The sequence below is a fragment of the Mustela nivalis genome (assembly GCF_964662115.1).
Source record: "Mustela nivalis genome assembly, chromosome: 18".
NCBI lineage: Eukaryota > Metazoa > Chordata > Mammalia > Carnivora > Mustelidae > Mustela > Mustela nivalis.
In genome coordinates, this window is record NC_139037.1 from 27,737,186 (window position 1) to 27,754,521 (window position 17,336).

Here is a 17,336-nt window from a genome sequence, read left to right on the forward strand (position 1 = left end):
TCAGTGGGTTCAAGCCTCTGCCTTTGGCTCAGGTCATGATCCTAGGGTCCTGGGATCGAGTGCCATGTCTGGCTCTCTGCTCAGGAGGGAGCCTGCTTCCCTTTCTCTCTCTCTGCCTGCCTCTCTGCCTACTTGTGATTTCTTCTGTCAAATAAATAAATAAATGATTTTTACAAATAAATAAATAAATAAATAAATAAATAAAATGTCTAGGAACTGTGGTGAAGTACACGTAACGTGGAAATTCACCACCCTAACTGTAAGAGTTCAGCTGAGTGGCATTAGGTACATTCATATCATTGTGCAACTGTCACCACTGTCCATCCCCAGAAGCTTTTTCGTCTTCCCAACTGAAGCTCTGTCGCCATTAAACAGGAACTCCCTGTTCCCTCCTCCTGCTAGGACCTGGCAAGCCCCGTTCTACTTTCTGACTCTATGAATCTGACTGCTCTAGGGACCTCACATCAGTGGAAGCACATAGGATTTGTCCCTTTATGATGCGCTTCTTTCACCTAGTGTAATGTGTTCTGGGTCCATCCATGTTATAGCAGGTGTCGGGATTTATTTCCTTTTTCAGAGCTAAACAATATTCCACTGTATGTATAAGAAACATTTGGTTTATCCACTTGTCTATTGGTGGATGCTTGGGTTGCTTCTACCAGAACTCTCAGATCATATAGAGTAATTTGGTTTTTAAGTTTTTGAAGAACCACCATACTGTTTTCCACAGTAGATATTATATATTCCTACGAATAGTGCACAGGGGTTCCAATTTCTCTACAGCCCAGCCAACAGCCCTTCCTTCCTTCCTTCCTTCCTCTCACCCCTCCCTCCCTTCCAGACTGGCCATCCTAATGTGTACGAGGTGGTAATATCTCATTATGCCCACTTCACACTAACTCAATCTCACTTGTTAAGTATGAGGACTTGGATTCAGTGTTTAGGAGATGAAGGCAAATACATTATTAGGGTTGCCGTGCTCAAGGATTGGGAACACCCACCAAAAACTAGTTGTAATTATAACCTGATATCTATATTCACATTTCTACTATTTTTTTAAAAGATTTTATCCATCCACTTGTCAGAGAGAGAGGGAGAAAGAACACAAGCAGGGGGAGCACTAGGGAGAGGGAGAAGCAGGCTCCCCACTGAGCAAGGAGCCTGATGTGGGACTCGATCCCAGGACTCTGGGATCACGACCTAAGCCAAAGGCAGACACTTAACTGACTGAGCGACCCAGGAGTCTCCCACATTTCTATTAATACCAAACTATTACATTTGGATATAGTATTCTTCGGTATTTAAGTTTCACAGAATTCCACTGAAAGACAAAGTATTTGTGATAAGGAAAGAAAGAGTCAGGGAAGATGAGCTACTGAGGATAAGTGGTGTGCTCTATTATCCAGGACTGTGGGTACCCAAAAAAGGAGTGTTCTGCCAAGGAGAACACTGACCTCCACAAGAGATAACGTGCAGGCCTGATTATGAGCCAAGCCAGAGCTTTCTGAACAGACAAGGGGTGTGAAGGGAGAGCACAGCAAAAATGCAGAGGAGCTAAAGGATGTGTGGTCTTTAAGAAACACTGCAACGTGATGACGGTCCATTCTGGGCTCAAGAGCAGAGAGGGGCAGATCCGCAGAACAGACTTGGGCTGGAAAGGGCTTTGAACTAACGGCCGCGTGATGGTCGGTCTCTCAGTGGGAGCTCTCTAGGCTCGAATGTAAAGTCAAAAGGAGAGAAGATGTGAAATTACACTGTAAGCTGTAGAATTTCTAGAACTGAACAACCACTCTTGTAGTAGCTATCGTTAGGGAAGGAGCAGCAGCTGGGAGACCTTGCTCTGTTCAGGGCACGGGAGCAATGTGTCCTTCCACCACACCCTGTGGTTTGTGTAAAACTCTCCACCACTCGTTTTATGACACAATGACTCCAATATCTGGTCTCCTGGGCACAATGAAATGGCCTCTGTGAACACCAAAGGCCAAATGTCTTCCTTTACCACACAGAAGAAAGCACCCCAAGAGGACTGTCCTCCTTTTAGGGGATCACAAGGCCATCAGGCCTCAGACAGATGTAAACCCATTCACAGGAGCCGCTCTCGGAGGACATTACATGGGTTTTGTTTTTATAATATTGCAAATTAACTTGATAGCAACCACTGCCACATAAAACAAGCCTCCTCGTGCCCAGCTGAAGTGGTTTTCCCTGAGGTTTAAATTCAATTTCTCTCACTTATTTCCTATAAGATGGAGGGCATTTGGCTAATAGTTTCTCATAAGCCATCTTGGAATAAAAGACTCTTATTAGATTAACAAACCTTTTCTTCTCTGGACCATCGAATCCCCCGAGGCTATTTATTAGAACATTAATAACATCTTGGGTTGCCATCTGGGGGAACTCTACTGTCCATATTAGGATGGAAAAAGAGTAGGGGAAGAGGACACATCTGATGGATGTGAAGGGGGAAAGTTACTGAATATAAAAAAGTAAAGAGAGAAACATGAACGCTAGTAGCCACATTCCTCATAAAGGCCTCAAGTTAGAAACAACCTGTATGTCCACCAACTGGTGCATAAATAAAACACAACATGTCAGGGTGCCTGGGTGGCTCAGTGGGTTAAGCCTCTGCCTTCAGCTCAGGTCATGATCCCAGCGTCCTGGGATTGAGCTCCGCATTGGGCTCTCTGCTCAGCAGGGAGCCTGCTTTCCCCCTCCCTGCTCTCTGCTCTGCTTCTCTGCCTACTTGTGATCTCTTTCTCTGTCAAATATAAAATAAAATCTTAAAAAAAAAATACAATGTGTCCATATAACAGAATACTTTTTGGCAAGTAAAGAGGACAGATATACATGTACAGCATGGGTGAACGGTAAAAACTTTAGGCAAAGTAGTCAGAATCCAGACACAGGAGACCATCTACTGTACGATTCCATTACATGAAACGTCTGGAAAAGGCAAATCCACAGAGACCGAAAGTCTCTCTTCTAGACCAGGTCTCGAATCACACCAAAGGACTTACAACCCTGCTGTGGTTGCCTTGGGCTGGAAGAAAGCTGGTGGCAGGATCTAACCCTTAATGCCACCAGGGGACTCAGTGGGGTGCTGGAAATGTTCTCAAGTTGATTTATGGGGATGGTTGCACAACTTGGCACATTTACTCAAAAAATCATAGAACTGTAGGTTTGAAATGGGTGAGCGATAGAAAGTATAAAAAATGCCCCACGAACCCGTATGTGTGTGTGTGTGTGTGTGTGTGTGTGTGTGTGTGTATCAGCCAACAGTGCAGGTTGAAGTAAAAAGGACACGGACCAGCCATTCTAGTCTCAGTCCTACAACTAACCAGCTGTGTAGCTCTGAGCACTCACTTCCTCTCCCAGGCTGGCTGCCTTCTGCAAAATGAGGAAGATGGGCAGTTGGATGTGAAAGGTCCCTTTACCTCTAGAATTCGGGGAGTCTAGATCCTCACATGCCCTGAAATGGTGGCGGTGGCATTTCCTTTCCTTCTCCAGCCCAAGTGTTCTCATGCTGTACATTGAATGAATTTAACCTTCCTTTTTCTTGGGTATGCTTCCACCCCTTTTAAGGATATACTCTTATCCCCGCTTTGACTTATCGTCTGGTTGAGTCTGTTTTCACAACTATTCTGGGTGGCATCCTATCAAGTATGGTACCCCTCCAAACAGAATGCCAAGGCGGGGGCAGCACTGAACCCAGAAGGACATACAGCTCCCACTTGCTGCAAAGCCTTTCTGTCAAGAGGGGCTTTCGCCCAACTGCGGCATGATCTGGACCAGACCTTCCTAATTTATTGATGAGGATGTCATGTTGGATGAAATCAAAAGCCTTTCTCGAGCCCATACAGATAATATCTATTTCTTCTTCTTTATCATCTTTGACCATCACTCTATCATAGGAGGAAATTAAATTGGTCTGACACAATTTGGTCTTTACAAAGCTCTGTTTTTTCCTCCCTTGTGCTCATGGAGGACAGACGTTGCTCACTTGTGCTTATGAAGAAAAAGTTAAGCTTTAACTCCTGCAGGCTCCTTCCTGTTCCTTCTAAGCATCTCCCAGTTTTTACCTCAAGAGGGAGATTTCTCATGTAACAACACTCGGTGAAAGAAAATACTGTAATGGGCAGAATGGAGTAGCTATGTCAACCTGGGACATGGACAGGGAAATGGTCAGACACATAGAACCACCGAACATTTAGGACAACACATACAACAACATAGAAAGACGAGTATAGCCTTTTTCTGTCAATTGCTTCATGTAGTTATGGGTAGATTTCACATAACAAATGCTGATGAACTGAGATTGCAACCAATAGTTCTTTTCACATGAACTATGAAATACTATATTACAAATCAAACCTGAACTGGAAACTTAAAGGATAGAAGACTTAACTGTTGGTTACTGTTCACCTCTGCCACTGAAGACAGAAAGCAGCCACAGGCAAGACATAGACAAATGGGCATGGGTGTGTCTCAATAAAACTTTATTAGCAAAACAGGCATCAGGCAACAGGTATCTGGCCCAGTCCACTGTAGTTTGCAGACTGCTGCTCTGCTTCCGAAGCTGATGAAAACAAAGCAGGTTGGTAAAGTTTAAGGACTGATAGATGGACTGTAGTCAGTCCTTAAAGTGACCACCGTTTAATTGGTAGGGAACCTCCAACCTGATTTAAAAGTACTTCTCTAACTCTTTCTTCTTGTCTTCTCTCTCTGCCTTTGGCCGATACCCTCCCTCGTTTCTACTGGTCTCATACTATCTGTCTTCACCGACTAGACAGACTCCTTTCTAACTCCTCAGCTACATATAGTCTAGCACAAGCTCATGCCTTTTTTACCAATAGCATTGCAAAACAGACCATCACCTGATAAAATTTAGGTAAGTGGTTGTTCTCTCCATTTTGTAAAATAATTTTGAAAACCATCATGATTCTCCCTCTCTCGGCCTTCTAACGTGTACTTAGTTCTTCTGGCATTTACTACATCCTTTGTTTAACTGTTAGGCAGGAAAAGTGTGTGTGCCTTAGCACTTTGATAATCCAGCATTTTCGGCTATCGTAAACTTCTGTAAATCTTTTACTACCGTTTCACATTATGTGGAATGAATGCGTCTCTTTATCCTAAGTTCTTTCCTGCCTGCCTAGTTCTTGGTATTAGTTCCAGCATGAAGTCCTGAGTGCCAAGAATAACAAGCATCTTTGCTTGCCCCTTCCTGTTGGAGAGGGCAGGGTGCTATAGCGTGCAGATTTTCTGCTTGTGCTGAGAGTTGGGACAGGGTATTTTCGTGGCTTAGGTGACTGCGGGAAAATGGAGAGATCTTTCTGAGTGGGCTATGATGAACTTTTCTCTTCGATTGTACAAGCTGCCCTGAAAATTTTGGACCATAAGTGCTATAAAGTAAAAAAATATTTACTATCTGGCTCTTTACAGAAAGAGTGTGCTGACCCCTAAATGTGGCTTGGTCATCAGCGCGTGGGCATACGGGTGTTGATGAAATGTTAAACTGAGTCTATCAGGAGGTACAGTTAGAGGAGATGGAACTTGCCGCTAGTAAGAGGTGAGAGGCAGATAACACGGTGCCTAGTCAAGCCAGCACCAGGGGCAAGCTGCATCCCAAAGCATTTGAGGACTCTGTCTTACAGGTACATCGGAGACTGCTGACTCAGGAACACAGCTCTGAAGGAGGGCTCAGGGGACAGGCTTGCTGTCACAAACATCCTGAGACATGGTTAGAACCAGAAAAATGACTGTGTTATAATAACTTCGAGTTAGTTAGCGATGTTTCTTAATCCCATTAAAGAAGTTTCAATCCCTTCCGGAGTGCTGGCAAAAAGTCTCGTATTTAAAACTGAATTAATGAATATAAAAAATGTCATGACACTGCTGTTTTAAACCATTGTCTTAGCCTTCAGCTCTGACTCATCTGGACATCTGACCCATCCAACGCGGAGAGTTCAGGATACGTCCATAAAAAATAAAGCAGCAAAATTCAACACAAAGATAAAAACGTTTGTTTATCTTTTTTCAGAGAGATAGGATCTCTCCAAAGGCAATGGTCCTAAAAACTAGGGAACTACGCCATGCTTGGGATGGCGAATGTCATGTTTTTGTGGGACCTTACTTGTCATCAGATTCCCCCAAGAACCTGAAAGGACATGTCAGGATGTCAGCAGGAGCCGAAGAGACAGTGTATTTTTTAGGGGACAAACTGAGACAAGACCATTATGAAGTCTTTCTAGACCAGCCAAGACTGTACATGGGAAGAAGGAGCTAGGGAATGTGGAGAGATTTTCAGGTCTTTGTCCCATCCCCCCAAATCCCAACACAACCTCATTAGTCTTGGGGGAAGACAGAGAGGCTGAGGGCAGCTGTCGGCACTGCAAACATTTACAGCTGTTGGAAGACCCACAGGAACACCCCGCCCTTTCTCGTTCCCACCCTTCCTCCCGTCTGACCCCCCCACCCCTCATTAAGCATAGCGTTTAGCAAGATAAGCTACTCGGAGAGAAACAAACTGGCATTACTGAACTTCTCATCTTTCCCGTGGAACATTCCCCAGCTAGATGACTTCAAGAGACCGAGAAAACAAGCCTAGCCTGGGAGTTATGTGGGTATGTGCCCAGGGCGTGGCAACAATTGCATAATTTGCCTTCTCAAAACAAAGCACATCTTCACAGGCACAGACATGCAGAAAGGTTAGAGACGGAAAAGGAAAGACAGACAGACAAAGACAGAAAAGGGAAAGAGGAAAAAAGAAAGGAGAAAAGGAAAGGAGAGGAAGGAAGGTCCCATGCACGAGTCCCTCATTCTCCAGCCTATTTTCTCAACGTTCCGGTATGTTGGAGATCAAAAGAAAAGTTGCTGCAAAGACCATCTCGCGGTCTCCGGTGAGAGCCAAGTCACACTATACAAAGTCACACTCATGGTTGTAAGTGGCGTGTGCGCTAGTGGAAGCTGTCCATGCAGAAATGTGATTGGCCAACTGCGCTGCCAAGGCTCGCTGTATGCTCTAGTTCCGAGTGAGTCAACCAGGCTAACTGGGGGTTATTTTAATCCTTGTGCCCTCCCTTCCCTACTCCCAAATCTTCCTATCCTTAAGATTACCAGAGAAACGACAGAGATCATCAACCACTGAAAGACAGAACAGGTGTCCTAACGTTCATGGAATTGCCAGCAATGACACTTTGACACCTGAAAAGGGACGGCAACCTCCACAGATACAATTTCCAGTTTTGATGGAAAATCCTGATGAACCGGACATCTGAGATAGGCTCTGCGTTTCCTCCTTAGCCCTCGTTTCATGTCCCATTCCCCTATCTCCTGTCCTGTTTGTTGATCCCTGTCATATTCCTTCCTGTCACCAAGTTCATATTTATAGAAGCTTCGTATAAAATTACTTGCCTGGTTTCTGGAACCAAAAAGGAAGATGAGACAACATGAAGCTCACAGAGAGACTGGTAATAGTACCAGTAAGAAGTGCTTCTATTTTCCCAACTTGTGCGGTGATAGCCAATAACTTACTTCTTCTTTCTTCTAAACCTTCATTACACTTTCTAGGAGCTCAACTGCAGTGGCACACGACTGTTTCCGGGACAAGGGAAGATGGTCTGTGTGCTGCAAGCAAGCCAAGAACAGGGGACCAGGCACTCCAGAGAGAAGAAGATTGCTCCCCTGCATCAGGTTGAAGGATGGTTCGTCTCAGAGGTCAGAGAATGAGTCATTAGGATCATGAGTACCCAGTGCTCTGGGTAAAGAGAGAAAAAAAAAAAGTGTCCTGGTTTCTGTCATCAAGCTATGATTTCTTTGCAAAATCTTTTCCCAGTGGTCCACAGAGAATCGAGACTTCTGGAACCAGCCAGGATGGAAAAAGCCCGGGCGAGCCCATCTCTCCTTTTGATTACAATTAGAAATTCTAGTCAAAATACAAAAGGCAACCACCTGTGGACAAACTGCCGTAAAAGGAGGATTGGTGAGGAGAGCCAAAACTAAAGAAAAGTCAGTAAGACAGATAACCACGGAGGACTGAAAGCAGCAGGACCTCATTGCTAACCTGTTGAAAGGGAAAGACTCTCGAGTCAATGCTATTCAAAACAGAAATATCCTTTAAGGGGGCACCTGGGTGGCTCAGTGGGTTAAGTCTCTGCCTTTGGCTCAGGTCATGATCTCAAGGTCCAGGGATCGAGCCTCGAATTGGGCTCTCAGCTCAGCAGGGAGCCTGCTTCCCCCTCTCTCTCTGCCTGCCTCTCTGCCTACTTGTGATCTCTCTGTGTCAAATAAATAAATAAATAATTTAAAAAAAAAAAAAAAAGAAAGAAATATCCTTTAGGAATGCATGCAAAGTCAAGTCACTCTCAGATAAGACAGTAACAAGATCACAATCCTAAGTCTGTACCCCCAGGGAAACGAAAGCCTAGATTTATAAAAAAAAAACCTACCGAAGAATATTCATAGTTTGTATTCATCATTGCCCCAAACTGGAAACAAACTGAAATGCCCCTCCACTGGGGACTGGGGACTCCGAGAATGAGGCGTCCATACAACAGAAGGCCACTCAGCAAGGAAAGGGGACACATTGTTAATATGTGCAACTGCATGGCCCAATTTCAGATGCATTATGCCGAGTGAAAGAAGCCAGACTCAGAAAGGTCTACACTATCTGATTCCATTTACATGGATGGCATCTACAAAAGGCAAAGCTACAGAGGAGAAGTGATTGCTGGGGGTAAAGGGGAGGGCAAGGATCTCACTACAAAGGGGGTGGCTACAGCTGTTTCTTGCAGGTATTCTGTATCTTGAATGGAGTTACATGCCTCAGTTCATTTACGAACACTCGTAATACCATCACCAAAAAGGTAAATTTCATTGTCAACTTTATACGTTAAAAAAACACATTAAAAATTGAGAGCTTGAAATCTTGATACAGCTTTCTCATGGAAACTTTCTGACAATTCAGTTATCTAACTGCTCATACTTACATTCTCATAAGCAGAAAATCATACCTCTAATATAATGGCGAATGGTCAAGCTTTACTTGCAACCTTTGTCATAAAATGTTACTTGAAAATAAAATCCATTTGGTCCTCACATGTCTTGGGGGCAGTCCAGAAGCCTTCAGGATAGGCTAATACCACCTCTGTTTTCCATGAATGAATTCTGACATAAAGACTTAGGTTCTTGGGGCACCTTGGTGGTTCAGTGGGTTAAAGCCTCTGCCTTCGGTTCAGGTCATGATTCCGGGGTCCTGGGATCGAGTCCTGTATTGGGCTCTATGCTCAGCAGGGAGCCTGCTTCCCCCTCTCCCTCTACCTGCCTCTCTGCCTACTTGTGATCTCTGTCTGTCAAATAAATAAATAAAATCTTTAAAAAAAAGACAGGTTCTTGCTAGTTATAGAAGCCTTTCCAATTCTATATTATAAATGTAGTTTTATGGTCACACTATTTATTTCTGACCTGGTGTTTAAAATAACTAGATACCATCATAATTGTTGCAACACACACACACACACACACACACACACACACACACACACACACACACTTATATTACTACCGCTGCTACAACTTAAGAGGGAAAACCAGATCATGAAATTAAACTTGGGCTCAGTCTTGCTTCCTCTAACAGTCACCTGCCGAGTTTTTCTAATGACCTACTGATTTATGCTCCCTGGAGACCGGCAGAGTAAAGATGTTTGGGCGCTAGAGATGACATTGTAACGTACCCTGTCAAAGAGTGCAAAGAGTTGTCTCAGGACATCTGAAACAGGCAGCTTCAAATACTCCGCAAATTCTTCAATTCCGATTCGTCCTCCTTTTGAAGAACTTGCGATTACTGCGTACTCGTCCAACTGCTTACGAACACCATCCCAGTCTAACCTAGACAAACAAAGACTCATGAACACGTGTGGTCAGCCCTTTACCACCCACATGGACATTTTAAGAATGGTGTTTGAGTCACCATCTGAAGGAACAATATCTTAAGTGTTACATCTGGAAATGAGAATAAAATGGGTATTTTAGAGTACTTATGGAATGTGTACACAGGCTTCTGATTTTTCTGAAGGATATTAGTGAGACTGTAGTTTTCTCAAAGACCTAAGGAAGAGGAAAGTAACTGAGAACAGGAGCAGTGTGGGGAAATAAGAAATGACTTGTGAAAAGAAAATAAGAAATCGTATTTGAATCTAAATATTACTTAGTACTTATTGGGTTGTTTAAAAAAAAGATGCAATTCTAGGGGCGCCTGGGTGGCTCAGTGGGTTAAGCCTCTGCCTTTGGCTCAGGTCATGATCCCGGGGTCCTGGGATTGAGCCCTGCATCAGGCTCTCTGCTTAGCGAGGAGCCTGCTTCCCCTTCTCTCTCTCTGCCTGCCTCTCAGCCTACTTGAGATCTCTGTCAAATAAATAAATAAAATCTTTAAAAAAAAGATACGCAATTCTTGCTTTTAAAAGTTTCTAGGCTGATGATGAATTCACATTGCGCAAAATGTTGGGATAGGGAGATTCATTAGATGACACACATTTCCTCCAAGCAAAGTTCTAGAACACTGAAACACCATAACGCCAGAAAACGTACCATAGCTCACATCACATCCTGTCTTTGTCTTGTCCAATTAAACAGGTGACCTAACACATGCTGCACTCTTCTGTATCTGATTTCAGTAACTACCTAAACTTTTCAAATGAATCAAATTACACGAATATTGTAAATATAATATCAACCATGCTTGTTACTTAGAAGATATGAATCCTATTTGCTCTATCGGTTATCAAAATATTATCTCCCAATATTGACCTTTAATATAATAACCAGTTCTGTAGCTCTCTCCTTGGGAGGATGCCAAAGCCTACTGAATCAATATATTCTGCAAATCCATATATTCTGAAAACAGAATGAACAGTAATAAGGGAATCAGTCGTGATACCTTTCAATAGCAGATGGTTCAAAGGGGTTGTTTATAAAGGTACAAAGAAGGGGTTTGCCATTAAAAAAAAATGCACCCTGAAGAGAAAGGAGATTGAGGGTAAGTATTTAAGGGGCCGGAGGGTCAGAATTGCTCCCCCACAAATCAACTGAGACTTCACATGAGGTCTGACTGCCACCTGGCAGGACCATCTAATTAAGTCATCCTTTTTGAAAGGGGGCAGCAGGACAGACTGACTGCTCTGAGACACTTCTGAGAAGGGCAGATCTGTGCTGGTCCACACCGACTATCTCTTGGGCTCCTCCTATGACCAGCACCCATGCTTCTGAGTTAACCATTCTTTTTTATTTTTTTTTTAAGATTTTTACTTATTTATTTGACACAGAGAGAGAGATCACAAGTAAGCAGAGAGAGTGAGAAGCAGGCTTCCCGCTGAGCAGAGAGTCCGATGTGGGGCTTGATCCCAGGACCCTGGGATCATTACCTGAGCCGAAGGCAGAGGCTTAACCCACTGAGTCACCCAGGCACCCCCTGAATTAACTGTTCTTGAAAAAAAACACAACTAGGTGAACTACATGGGAGATGAAATCACAGTCCTGGTTTCCTTAATAAAAAAAACCCATGGGTTCTAGAGCCACAGGGTCTAAAATAAATGCTCTAGAGCTGAGCATGAATGAAACCAGAGAAAAGAAACAAGACGTCAAATCTCTGGGGGGCGCCTTTATGAAAGTGTAGCAATTTAAAAACATACTTACTTCAATTTCTGGCTTATTTTGGTAAATTCCACCAATCCAGCCTCCATAGGCAATGTCAGCTGTCCTGCTGAGATCATTAATCTGCAGTCTTCGTAGGTATGGTCTGTTACTGGAATTCCCAAAGCTCTAAGAAGCATTCAAAAGCAAACAAATTCAATTTTTTTTTTTTTAAAGGCAATGATTTTTTCATCAGGCCTAAACTTGTCAACAAACAACAGTAAATGGAAAGTAGTTACTACTTTTCAAGGCAGTAGCTTTGGCTTATTATTGCCAAAGAGACATACTTCTCTTCTGCACAGACTTCCTGTGGCCGAGTTAATTCCATTCTGTCTGCAAGCTTTGGTAGGCTGGTCATTTTGTTTTGTGTTTTAACTGGGACCGTGATACTAGCTGACTTCAGCTTGAAACTAGCTTCAATCGCTAGCTTTTTCATCTCTCAAACCTGGAGATCATTACTTGCTACATAACAGTCTTCTGAAAATATGAAAGAGAACTGAGAATAAGCTCATTAGTTCTTCCAAACCTAAACATTGTCCATCCTCAAAGGAGGGCATGATCCCTCCGGCTCAGAGGTCTAATAACTTGATTTGAAAAAAACAGATATTAACAACACTTGAAAAAACACTAAGTCCTAAGAAAAAAGCCTGAGCGGTACCCAAAATAATTTCCTGAAGGTTCCTTTTCACAGAACTTTTATTCACAGATATTCAGTGTGAATCCTAAAGTTCTGTCTTAAACTATTTTTGTTGATTTTGTTGAATCACTGTTAAGAATGTTACATTTTCAACAGATGCAGTAAGAACAATTTTTTTTTCTATCTACAACTATAGGCTGTTTTTGATTTAAAAATATTTTGGTATATGAATATTTTTATTTGGGAAAATAAACATTTTAAATATTTCAGGAATTTATAATTTATAATCCTAGACAGTAGAGATGCCCTTTAAGAGCTTGGGGTTTGGGTAATAGGGAACGTGGATTTGAGTCCCAGCCCAGACCCTCACTACCTGCTATGATCTTGGGCAAACGGTATCTCCCTCTGAGTCTCACTTTCCAGCTTGGCTCCAAGAGTTGCTGTGAAGATTTTGTTAGATATCCTGAGTAAATGGCCCGGCACACTATTGGGTAAATATTTATGATGAGTCACATAACACTGCTGATTTGCATCTTTCTATTTTCAAATGCTTCTGTCATATACTTTTCCTCCGTGAGACTCATGATCACCAAAACTAGGAGAAAGGCAAGGCAAAGACTTTAACTCCGACTTTAAATACTAGGAAAAGGAGCCACAGACGGCCTTGTCCATGGTTGTGGAGCTCACCGAGGTCTTTCTTCCTCTTTATTCAAGGACCTTTTGGCCTCCATGCCTCCAAATTCAGAAAAAGCCTGCCTAATCAACCCGCCACTCTGTTTCATAGACATCTTTTGGGAAGTCCGACTTTCTGGTATGAATTCTCTCAATTCCTAAAATCGATCTTAGTCCCTAACTTTTGGACATAAGCTGGTATGGAAAGAGAAGAAAAAAGGGAAGAAAAGCAACTCAAAACAAATTTTGTAGCCAGTCTAGAAGCTGGGAAAATCAAGTACATGTAGTAAAAAAAAAAGGTTTTGAGCATTTGAACACTTAGACTGTTGTGAACATATAGTCATTCTGCTGTGAAATATGAATTTATGTATATACTATCTTGTTTATAAAACCGGATTCCGCTTGGAAGCTAGATTCAGATTTCTCATCTGGATTTTGACTAGGAATACAGACTACTGGCCTACCCGTGCCAAGCTCACTAACTGCAATGAGAAGGGGGAGCTGCTGCCTGGTGTCAGGTGCACACTGGGAAGGCTCTTAGGGCTGTCTGGGTGGTAGGTCGGTACAACACTCATTCTTTCATTACAGGATGAAAGGTGATTTATCTAATCTGGATCATGGCCAGCTAAAACTCCTTTCATATTTGCTTGATGTTTACAATTTACAAATTCTAAATTTACAGGCGTCCCTTAATGGGGGTGACTTTCCTCCCTTTTCTATGCATCTATTGCCTTTCCTTGCAAACTTTCTCCTTTGTGTGGCTATAATCACTAATGCCTTTGAAACACCCAGCCTTAGCAGCTCTCTGGAGACTGGGGCCCAGAAGGCGAGCCACGAATGTGTGACAGAGACAGGCCAGCTTAGAAGAACCCACCCTGCGGAAGTCACTGGCTGGTCTCTCCTGCTTATTGAAGCCTCCCTGCTCCCCTTCTGGCAAAGACCGGGGCTTGGAGTTTGGGGCTGCATCTGGGGAAAATGTTTGTAGATTGTCTTTCTGACCACATAGCCCAGGCACGTTATTTTACTTACCAGAATGAGGTAGGGAATGAGGCCGTCAGGATGAAATGAAACAAAACAAAACAGAACACCCAAATCCTAAAACTACATGAAATGCCATTGACCGATCATTTAAAAACAATTTACTGATGGCGATTACATAGAGACACTTACTCTGCCATTAAATTCCGGACTCTACCAGCAAAAAGGATAGGATCACTTTTTTCTTCATCGTTTGGTACCTGAACAGGCAGAAACTGAAAGACAAGCATTCCTTTCCATTACAACAGTGAGGCCTAGGATGCTACATGCTACATATATTAATTTATAAGCTAGCTATCATTATAGTAACTCCACCCACCCACCCCCGCCCAGCCGCCCTTCCGGCCCATAGGTAATATGCTATCGTGGAAAGAACACTGTGCTTGGATTCAGGGGCTCTGCAGCCAAGCTCTGGGTCTTTCTGTGTGTTCACGAGGCTGTCCCTGGTCTTCTTCACTGTCGCCTGGACTCTGACGAGAGGGCGATGATCATCCACTTGCCCAGGTTGTGATAAGGACGAACTGAGCCACGGCCCAGAATTCTGGAAGCTGTAAAACTGTAGGTAGGAAGACCTTCTTCTCCACACTGCATTTCCTAGCCCTCTGTGTGAAAACGTCAGTACAGGTAGTAGCTTGTCACATGGTTTATCTTCCCTACCCACTCCCGTGCAGGCGGCAGTTTATTGTTTGTTCAAGTGTCATGTTTTGTCATTTCTTCAGCTTTCTTTTAACCCTTAGTATGGGCTGTCTAGCTTTGGCCCAACACTGTGTTTTGCTTTATCGTTTTAAATCTTACTTTTTTTTTTTTCTCTACTTGATATTTGGTGGTGCCTCATTGGTGCCATCCTTGTTTTATTTATAGTTTTTGAACATTAATGAGATTGTGGTGCTATATTTAAGTTCCGACATCGTTTTTGAGCACCTACCATTAAGCCAGGCAAGATTAACAGGACTGTATTCCTGCTCCCAAAAAAGACCCATACTTTAAAAGACAGACCAACACAGCATGTGCTAAGGATCATTACCCTCAAGGACAGGGCTCAGAAGTTTCATTACGTGAGCTTAGTGTTATACAGGTCACATGGCCAGGGCTCAGCCCAAGTTCGGTCAGATTCTAAAACCCTTGTTTTCCCCACTAACCCGATCCTTCCTGGAATATGAGAGCGAGGGATAAGAAATGATTAATTTGGCTGGGGGGCAGGGAAAAACAGCCAAAGAGGCTTTACAGAAGAGCTAGTACTTGACCTTGCCAGTAGCTACTGTTCATTGAATTCTAACCACGAACCAGGCACTGTGCTAGGCACTTTACATGCCTTATTTCATTTCACCAGTCCTCCCAATTTTTGTCCTTAGGATTGGGGTTCACAAAGATCAAATGATTTGTTCAAGTTTTCATGGCCCACTTACATTCAACAAATATTGCTTTGGCACCTACTATATACCAGATGCTGCACTAAGCCCCAAAGGCAGGACAAGGAAGCCCCTACCATCAAGGAGCCCTCCGGGAGGTGGGGTAAGAAGTCATGACAAATGAGTCAAGTCCACCAGTAAAAGCTATCATCCATTAGGCACCTACTGTGTGTTGGGTTATTTATAAGATTAATTCTCCACAATTCCTGGAGGCCAGCTTTACCACTTTCATCACTTGGGTGGAGAAGGGCTTGAAGAGGCTACTCCATGTAGCCAAGGCCACACCCCAGTGGCTGGACTGTGATTTGAAAGAAAAAGAAAGATCTGTATAAATAACACCACTTCTGGACTCATGTGGACCTGTTTTCAGATCTCGTTAGTCACCTTAAGACGCCTCTGGGCAAGGGCGATGTGGAGATGAAGTTTGAATAAGGGAGTGTGGTGATCAAGGCCAAGCTTTTGAGCGGAAATCTCCGTGGTAGGGAATGGCTGAGCCAAAGAGGAAAAGGCTAAGAGCAGGGAGTAGCCCGGGAAGCTACCGCAACCACTCGGTGAGAGAAGAGAGGGCGTGCGGACGCAGAGGACAGCAAGGAGGCAAGTGGCATTTTAGGATGACATGGATCCGAATCACGGGACAGCTTGCTGTGTGACATGTACCGCGATGAACATTCTCTCCCACGGGATCGGAGGGATGCTGCAGAAAAAGCACTCAGCCTGGCTGTGGCCTTGGCTCTGCCATAAGATCCTGGAAAAGTCATTCAGCCCTGACAGGGCTGAATCAGGTCTGAATCACTGAGGTCACTCAGTGCCCTCTCTTGCCGGATCCAAAAGTTTGGCTCGATGATTTCAAAGTCCCTCTCCAACTGGAATTCTGCATCTAGCTTTTCACTCAGGATCTACTCTTCAAGATGGAAAAATAAACTAAGCCACCAGAGGTCCCCACAATACTTCTCTATCCAGGGCAACAACAGATATTTGCAAATCAGTATTTCTCAAAATGCCCTCCATCCTGTTCTAGATTTTCATCTCTTGTATTTGCTTCATATGAAATCCAAGGAAGAAAATGGCACGTTCAAATCAATATTCATAAAGTCTCTAACAACATAAAATGATAGTTTTAAGCCACCATATAATTCTTCATTAAAAAAAAAAGCCACATGATTGTTTGTAACACGCTTAATTTGTAGGTTATAAAAGCATAGTGAAAACCCTGAAAAATAAATTGCTGCTACAACTGTTAACCAATACAATGAGCTGTGGGTTTAATTCCTTTTAGTGCAGGTAATATTTTCCATAAAATGGTTTTTAATAACCCTCATATTGTACGGCATTTTGTTCTTGAAGAAAATTCCACAGAGAGTACAAAATAATTAAAAACCTGGATTTGACCCTCACGGGCCTTGGAGGCCCCCCATGCCTCCTGAGAAGCAATACAATGGAAATTCTCATAAAAAGTCACTTCTCAGAGCAGATATTGCCTTCTTTTTCACATTTCTATTTCATATGTGGTCATTTAAGGCTCACAGCAAAACCACGTCTTTTATTTGGGAAGGAAGATCGGCCGAAGGCAGAGGAACATGATTGCCATTGTCTACTACTGTCCCCTAACACATAGCTCGATACCCTAGTCACTTCAGGACCCCCAATTTTCCTTCCCACCTTCCTCTTCTCTCATTATCCCGAGTGTCCACACAGATGGTTCATCTGACCTGTTGCTCTCACAGCCCCTTCACCTGGCCACATGGGTTCTCAGCCGTGCCTGGGACACAGAGACAATAACAATGACGACGGCGGCCATCTCCTCTGACGAGTTCTTGTTCACTTCTCTAACCCGGTCCCACACAGTTGTGAGAACCTGCTGGTCACTCTCAGGACCAGGCCTGTCCCTCTTCCTCCAC

At 43.4% G+C, this 17,336-nt stretch overlaps 1 protein-coding gene and 1 long non-coding RNA gene across 2 annotated transcripts in view; one reads left to right on the forward strand and one right to left on the reverse strand.

Moving 5' to 3' along the window:
- Positions 1-17,336, reverse strand: part of LPCAT2 (lysophosphatidylcholine acyltransferase 2) — a 65,702-nt gene that overhangs the window by 17,503 nt on the left and 30,863 nt on the right. Inside the window, exons 9-11 of the mRNA XM_082712119.1 lie at positions 14,162-14,244; positions 11,686-11,811; positions 9,729-9,882 (exon numbers count right to left, since the gene is read on the reverse strand). Of these exons, the coding sequence (XP_082568245.1) occupies positions 9,729-9,882; positions 11,686-11,811; positions 14,162-14,244 (363 nt within the window). The remainder of the gene's footprint in view (positions 1-9,728; positions 9,883-11,685; positions 11,812-14,161; positions 14,245-17,336) is intronic.
- LOC309853721 lies at positions 6,886-9,378 on the forward strand. Its single transcript, XR_014305895.1, has 3 exons — positions 6,886-7,028; positions 7,567-7,713; positions 7,832-9,378. It is a non-coding gene; the product is annotated as an uncharacterized lncRNA (long non-coding RNA).